The sequence below is a fragment of the Hakea prostrata genome, chromosome 9, assembly GCF_041222555.1.
Source record: "Hakea prostrata isolate BN-2017 chromosome 9, UWA_Hpros_2, whole genome shotgun sequence".
NCBI lineage: Eukaryota > Viridiplantae > Streptophyta > Magnoliopsida > Proteales > Proteaceae > Hakea > Hakea prostrata.
In genome coordinates this window covers 58485831-58494018 of record NC_142608.1, presented here as the reverse complement: position 1 = coordinate 58494018, position 8188 = coordinate 58485831, and the positions used below count along the sequence as shown (strand labels likewise).

The 8188-nt window shown below is 36.2% G+C and overlaps 1 protein-coding gene across 1 annotated transcript; it reads right to left on the bottom strand.

The window, feature by feature from the left end:
- Positions 1-756: 756 nt before the first annotated feature.
- On the bottom strand, positions 757-7123 carry LOC149005767 (disease resistance protein RPP13-like). Its single transcript, XM_089169150.1, has 4 exons — positions 7014-7123; positions 6849-6923; positions 1347-4123; positions 757-1145 (listed from the first exon to the last, which is right to left on the bottom strand). Exons 3-4 carry the CDS (start codon positions 3967-3969, stop codon positions 1138-1140), a joined length of 2631 nt encoding a protein of 876 aa, XP_089025276.1. The 5' UTR covers positions 3970-4123; positions 6849-6923; positions 7014-7123; the 3' UTR covers positions 757-1137.
- Between the last annotated feature and the right edge of the window lie 1065 nt (positions 7124-8188).

Below are 8188 nucleotides of genomic sequence, written 5' to 3'. Positions count from 1 at the left end.
AACACATCTCACTAGTCTAACTTATAAGTTCTCTCTCAAATGAACCTCCCTTCTTGAGCTCTATTACACATTTCCACTTAATAAACACGAAGGCATGGACATTGAATAGGTACTTAGATGGTTTATGTATGTCCATTTTGGAACAGTTAGAGTGAAATCACTGTGGATATGTTTTCCAATAATTCAACCTCTCTCTATCATTGCAAATAAAAGCAAGATGATGTTGAGCTCCTCACTCTTTCTCTCCATTGCTGAAAGGAAGGTTTATATATGTCCATTTTGGTACAGTTAGAGTGAATTCATTGTGGATATCTTTTTCAATAATTCAACCCTCTCTCTCATTGCAAATAAAAGCAAAGATGATGTTGAGCTCTTCACTCTTTCTCACCATTGCCAGAAGGAAGGTTTATATATGTCCATTTTGGTACAGTTAGAGTGAATTCACTGTGGATATGTTTTCCAATAATTCAACCTCTCTCTCGCATTGCAAATAAAAGCAAAGATGATGTTGAGTTCCTCACTCTTTCTCGCCATTGCTACTTGCATCTTTCAAATTCTTTCAAAAGTTATAACAATTCTTCTTCCTTTGAAAAATATTTGGAATACAAGATTACTTGACAAAATGCCAAATTACCAATAGAAATCCATCCCATGTCATATTTTCTATTTAATCATTACTAAAAAAAAAGAAAATTCTGGCGCACATCTGTCATCAAGTAAAAGTAGAAATGAGGTCTATTTTTATGCATAATGTATTTAAAAATAGAATGCACCACATAATTAGGGAAGGCATTTTCCTACGTAACCCATTTGGAAAGCCCCTTATATTTAGACAAGTAGCACAAATATTTTAATCAAACATGCACATAAAACTATTTAAGTTTGCAACACAAGAACAATCTTCGCACAGTAAGACTTACTCTCACATACGGCGAAGTTTAAAATTCAAATTATTTAAAGCATACAAGTCATAGCAAAATAGAGGAAAAAAACAGCAATGAAGTTGAACTCTCACCACATGAGAAGTGGTGAAAAGAATTATTAACATCAAACAACAAGAAGCAGTCCTGCTCCGACTAAATTTTAACAACAAGAAGTATTGATCTGGCTTCCTTCATGCACCCTCAACTGCCAATTTCAAGCATCTGTAAAAGACAAAAAAAAGTAGTCAAAGTTTACTAGAATGGTTGACATGAGCAGAATTATCTATTATTGAAATAATTGACATAATTATAATTATCAGTTTGAAATTAGTCTGTGCAATACTAATGAAGGACAATTCTAACTATGTAATGGTACAGAACACATTTCATATAAACAAGAGCAAGACAAATATAGAAACTCACCAGGGTTAAACCCGAGATTCCGAGAAGAAGTAACACCAGGATAGATGACGATCTCCACCTTACCATTTTTCTTGGTTTTGTCAATTGCCTTTGTAATCTTTTCAGGAAGCCACAACAATTCAAGTAGCCGAAGTTCAGGCAGCTCCCACAGTTGCTCAGGAATCATTTCTAGACTAGGACATTTGCTGATGATCACCCTCTTAAGATTAGGTGCTGCTCCTGGCTTTAGTTCCCAACCCTCTAAATTCGAATTCTCAATTTTCATAACCTGCAGCCCTTGAAATGAGCCTTCTTCGAAAACCAACACTCCATCATCAAAAGTGACTTCGTCCAGTTTTAATATCTCTAGACTAGATATATTTTGAAACACCTCGACTGTTTCGGGCGGCAAGTCACTGTCCTTTATGCTAATCTTCTTGATGGATTCAGGCAGTTCGATCGGCTCTTCAAAGGTGCATTCGGTTGAAAACTTCAGAGTTTCAAGGTAATCTAGATTGAAGATAGAATTTTTATCATCTGAGACACTCTGGTAGCGAAACAAGCCCAATTTTCTCAAGTTAGGTGCCATCTCCGATATCTTCACTTCCCCAGTTGGATCGTGTGATACGTAGGAGAGAGTTTGGAGTTTGGATAGACACCTGCCTTTAGGATTTCTTTCTGGTAGTCCACTTGGCCCATCTAAGAAAAGGTGCCTTAGTTGTTGCATCTCCCAGATCCCTTCTGGTAAGGCAGTGATTTGAGACCTTCTTAGGTCAAGTGTTTGGAGATTGTAAAGGGCGCAGATGGACGTTGGAATACCAACAACCTTATCGGTTCTGATTTTCAGGTACTTCAACAGAATCATTTTTTCAATCTTGGTCGGAACCCTATATACGTCACCTTCCCCCAAATCTAACACCCTAAGCAACTTGAAGCATTTGAAAAGTGCTCTCCAGTGTTCTTCAGCAAACTTTTTGCTGTCTTCCTTGAAACAGAGTAGGGTTCGTACCTGGCAAGTATTGGATAGATTGGCTGCAAGCACGTAGTTCTGGCGACTACAATGAATGGACAGCCGTCTTGGTTTGTTTTGCTCGGTTGGAACATTAGCGTGAGATTCGAGGAATCTGTCTGGTGTAGACAATCGCAGGCAAAGATCATGTGTAAGATCATGCACGCGACATTTCTTGACACCACCATTTGAACTCCTTTCCTCTACTTGGACCAAGCTCCGATCGACGAGTTCCTGCAAGTAGGTCCTGGCAAGACTTTCCTTCGTTAGAAGATTATTGTCCTCAAGCTTTATAAACCCTTCAGCGATCCACTGTTGAATCAACTGCTTTGCAGATATCTTATAATCTTCAGGAAATAGGCCAAAGTAGAGAAAACAAGGTTGAAGGTACGAGGGCAAAGCCTCGTAACTCAAACCCAATATATCCAAGCACGCTGTATCCCTTGCTAGATGCATTGGCATAGCTCCAACCATATCTTCCCAAACATCTTGTTTCTCAGGTTTCTTAACAAGAATACCAGCCGAAACCACTAGAGCTAGCGGCAGACCTCCACATTTGTCCACAATTTTTTTCGCTGGAGATCTTAATTCTGTAGGGCAACTCCTCTTTCCGAAAACCTTCTTGGTGAACAGTTGCCAACTCTCATAATCATATAGAAATCGAAGATCTAGTGGATCGTTTCCAATTCCTTTCTTGCTAGCGTGACGAGCAACCTCTGCATGTCGAGTTGTAACAAAGATTCGACTTCCTTTTTGGTTATTTGGGAGAAGTTTTGCTATGATATCCCAGTCACCGACACTCCATACGTCATCAAGTACTATTAAATACCTGTTATTAGATAGCTGCCTCGTCAGCTCTTCCTTCAATTTGTCCTCCCTCATATTTTTTATGTCATCTTCTCCCATCTGTGTGACTCCCTTGACAATTCCCTGAAGCAATTCTTTTGGATTAAACTTCTGAGAAACACTGCTAACCCAAGCACGGCACCTGAAACGATCTGTAACAAAACGATCTTTGTAGACTTTCCTTGCCAGTGTTGTTTTCCCTAAACCTCCCATTCCGGAGATTGAGATAACATCCAGATCATTTGTACCTTCGATGAGCTGATTCACCAATTTATTTGCTTCCTCAACGAAACCAACGACATCATCTTCCTCAACTTCTTGCCTCGTTTTCTGCACTTCCAGTTGACGCAAAATCTTCAACTCTGCTTCTCTATTATTACTACCCTCCCCTTGTTCAATGCCGTACTTCTCCTTTTGATTGTATATTTCTTGAACTACTTTTTTGAGTTTATTTATCTGATTGCCGACATTGTGAAGCCTATATCCCTTCTTGAAATTACCGAAGAATTTCGGTACCCTTTTTTTTCTGTTTTCCTTGGCAACGTTGAAGACATATTCGTCCACGATGTCCTCAGCCTCGTAAGCAACTTCTCTAATTTGATCCACCAAAACTTTCACGTCCTCGTGGTCTTTGCGTTTGCCCTCAGAATTGCTGAGGAAGTTCTCCATATGCTTTAACTCAACATTGAGAAGTCTAACTTGTTCATCGACTCCACGAAGAAAATTCACCTCATTCGCCAAAAGCTGGGTGATATTGGTCACCAGATTGGCAACAATACTGAGATCCATTTCGAGCACTCTCTCTCTCTGACGCTTTCTTCTCTCTAGTGTTAAAGTGATACGAATCAAACTCTAACAAGCTCCCTTCAACATCAAGCCAATCGCCATATCTTGTATGGATCACAATCGCAAATAATCATATTATAGGAGAAACCACCTGCACCTGCAAGTGTTGAGCTAGACTAGTATTAGAGAACGATTTTAAGTAGTGGGATGATAATTTTCAAGTTAACTTAAAAAACAATAGAGCAAATATAGTTTCAGTATAAGAGCTCTGTTGTAGGAAAGAAACAAAAAAGATTAGTATGAAAAAAATGTTATAATTACTACCTTCTTTCCATTCTACAAATAGCAACAGTTGTTGAGGTATTTTAGCCGTACCCAATTTATGTTGGAGTACTCAAGTTATACCCAACTTATTGTTGAGGTATTTGAGTCATACTCAACTTATGTTCTAATATGAGCCATCAGATTAGTTACAATCTAACGGTGTAATGGGCCTTTGTAGGAGAGTTCGATTACCAATAGAATTCAGTATTTATTCTATAAATACTAGCTGGAAGCAGCGGTCTAGAGATTCCAATCTAGATACTCAGGGTGTAATACTTTAAGCAACCTCGTGCTTAAACCCTAACCCTAACAACAGTTTCAAGCCGGAGCCATTACCATTTTCTTTGAGAATATTAGATGTTGGCCATGCTTGAATTAAATGCTAGGAAGAGGTGCTGCCTCGAGCAGCTGACCTCCCAGATCACTATTTGGCTCTAGAGAAATTTGGACAGTTAAGTAAGCACTTAATATAAGATCCAGATTTGCTTTGGAGCCAAAAAGTGATCTAAATGGTCAACTGCTCCGTAGCAAGGTTCGCTTGAATTGGAGGCTACTGCTCTTTTGGAGCTAAAATTGCTAAACAATTCACTACCAAATTCATCTCCCCAACCCCCACTAACCCAAAAAGAAAAAAGCTTTGTAGTTCAAGTCAGTAATTTCTTCATACTCATATCCTAGATAAATCACATAAGCATATTTTAGATAATCAAGCACTCATAAAATTATCAACAGAAGGTTCAAAAGGCCAGATTTTATTGGATTTTTCTTCAAAACATGTAGATTTTTCCATTAAGAAATTGAAATTGAAATTGAAATTATTTAAGTTGCACTATTCTAAAAATATTTCAAAGAATAAGAATATATCCATTTAGTAGCTCAATTTAAAAGTATAACTCTCTATACATAATGATAGTGGAAGATGGGTTGGGTCAAGGAGTGGTGGTGCCTGGTGGTGAGACTATAGAAATCGTGGAACTACTAGGAGAAGTGCAGTTATTTTATTTTGACTTAAAACATTAGTTTATCCATAAGCTTAACAATGTTCTTCTAAAGCAAGAGTTGAATCCATTTCAGTTTTTAAGCAAGAAAATAAAATTTTCATTTTAATTTAAAATTTGAGAGAACTCCTCAACCACTCAGAAGATTTATTTCACGGAAATAATTTTTGAAAACTTACTTAACAATTAATAAATTTTAAAAAATATTGCTCAATGAAATTGAAGGCAAAATCATACTAAATCATGTCTAATAAAAGGTTAGTCATATACTGACTGAGATATTGTATAGGTATTGATTAAATAAGACTAACTAAACAACATGTGTATTCATGGTTGTGCACTATTAAGTCCATCTATTGCTTCAATTACCACTATTTTTTGACTTATCTGGATTTATCTGGATTGAGCAGAGGAAATTAGAGACATAAACAGCGAGCGAGGTATGCTAATTGGTAAAAATATGCTCAGGAATAATAAAAGAAAATTGTTTTTATAACTGTGAGTGTGGGGCACGTAGAGTGATGAAAGACTACCAAAGAAGAAAAAAAATGGACCTTTGGTTTACAACCATTTAGCATGCAAATTAAAGACTTAGCTCAATAAGAGACTAGAAAAATATAACAACTAAATGAACTACTCAAAAATTATGATTAATTTACAACAACTAAATGAACAACTAAAAAATTATGATTAATTTACGTTATATCTTTGTGAATCTCTTGAATTTTGGTAGAATGCGAGTAGATAACATCGAGCCAGAAATATTGAAGCATGAAGCAAATAGTTCTAGAGACTGGGAGATGAGATCTAGTGAAAAGAAATAGAAACAACAGTTTTTCACAAATTTAGAATAATGAATAAATAAAAAATCGACTGCACAAGTTGATAATTTGACAATTGTCCAAGGTTGATACCAGCATAACTGATATGGATTGGCAAGCTAAAGCCAGACACCGAAAAATCATAATAAATTAGAGGTTTTACAATTGTTGAAATGAAGGTTGGAGCAAAGGTGAAGAATTGTATCAAAAGTAAGGCCAATATTGATAACTAAATCAACTTGGATGCAATTGTGTCCGTCAAATAAAAAGAAAAAGGAAATTTGTATCAGCTTAAAAGGTTTGTACATAGGATAGGATACTAAAAAATTACTGCTAAACCTTCAATGAATCGAAAAATCTCGTTGAGTAAATTTTCTTAAATGCATACACTGAACTACATGACCATATAACAATTAATTTGCTAGCTCACAGTTTTATCATCATTTGCTGTTTCTAATTAATGTAAAAGATTGCTGCTTTCTTTCTATCAGGAAAAGAAACCAGACATTCAAAAGAAAAGGCAAAACTGAAATTATGTTGTAACATTTCGATCCATCATGAGATCAAAGAAGAACAAAGTTTGTCTTCCAAAAGGAAAAGAAAAAAAAAACAAAAGAAGGTTATGCATCTGTAACCAGAGTGTTTCTATTATCTCATCTTAAAATAATAAGTCATGGCATAGGGAAATCTAACAAGGGAAGAATCATATGAAAGAAGAGGAAGATGTTTAGGTATTTACCTGATGATGCTTAGGATTACTGCCATGCCATATTGCCATGTTCATTCAATGGTTTATTTGAATGATCAGCATCAACTGCACAAAATTTGCTGCTCATTAAGAACTGGATAAAAGATTATCAAATGGGGAGAAAAGAGAATCATAAATGGAGCATAAATAGCTTACCAAGCAAAAACGCAGCTGGATCTATCTATCCATCTATGAATGATTCGACGCTTCCCATTCGGATCATCTGCTCAACACTCAACTCCACAAGCCTTTTTATACATCTACATGACCAGCCCGCGTGGGAGCTCAATTAATCCAAGTAATTAAATGATGTGGATAGACTTGCAATTTCTTTTGCCCTTTTTCTTTAAGGCCAAGAAGTAGACTTACAACTTGCGAAGTCTAATTAAACAAAGAAAGAAAAAAAAAGTATCATTTAATTTTTCACATGACTACGTGAGGGAGGACAAAACATTATCTTTCTTCAATTAACACACCCTAAAATGCGATACAGTATTATTTATTTATGAGTTTTTTATATGGCACTATTTATTATTCGGGTGAAACTAATGACCATCTACTATTATGTTCTAAATTACATGATACCTAGCTACTGTTAAAATTACAAGTTCTTCACAGTTAAAATTTTCTGTTAAGTGATAGATAAAATGACCTAAAATGTCTTTACTCGATTTCAAATTGAATGCAATTAAATTACCCAAGAGCCCTTTAATACTTTCCGATACCCAACCCTTAGGTGCATCTTCTTCCTATCCCTCACCGGAAACCGGCCACCACCGCTAGAAAGGTATCCTCCCCACGGGCAACCACCGTCCATCCCCATCTCTCTCAGCAAGAACTGAGGAGAGGGAATCGATTCGAATTGAAATCTACCATGATTATCCAATTCTAAAAGCTCTGAAGTTGTAAGTTTTTCTTTTATGGTTTAAAGTTTTCAGTTTCAATTCTGAGTTTCCTCTCCATTTCTAGAATCTTCTCAATTTTCTTGCAGAAAAAAGCAATCAAATAAAAAGTCTGAGAAGCATACTTGAATGATCATGGCAGTCCCTTCAAAACTACAAGTTCCTCCATTTCTCTGTTCTTCTGCCAGTAGCTATTGAAAGCATAAGATGATAGGGTTCTAGCCACGTTTACAAGATTAGACAAACATTTGGTAGAAGATGGGTGAAAGGAGAATCCTTTCAACCATCTAAGGATTGGCATAGAAATGTACTAAAGGGTATTTGAATAATTTACATTCAATTTTAAATGAGTTAAATGAGATTTCAAGGACACTTAGGACATTTTATCCATGTTGGGTATCATGTAATTTTGAGAAATAAATGTGGATG

Excerpts from the sequence above, each read along its gene's own strand:
- LOC149005767 (XM_089169150.1), bottom strand. The coding sequence starts at position 3,969 with ATGGATCTCAGTATTGTTGCCAATCTGGTGACCAATATCACCCAGCTT.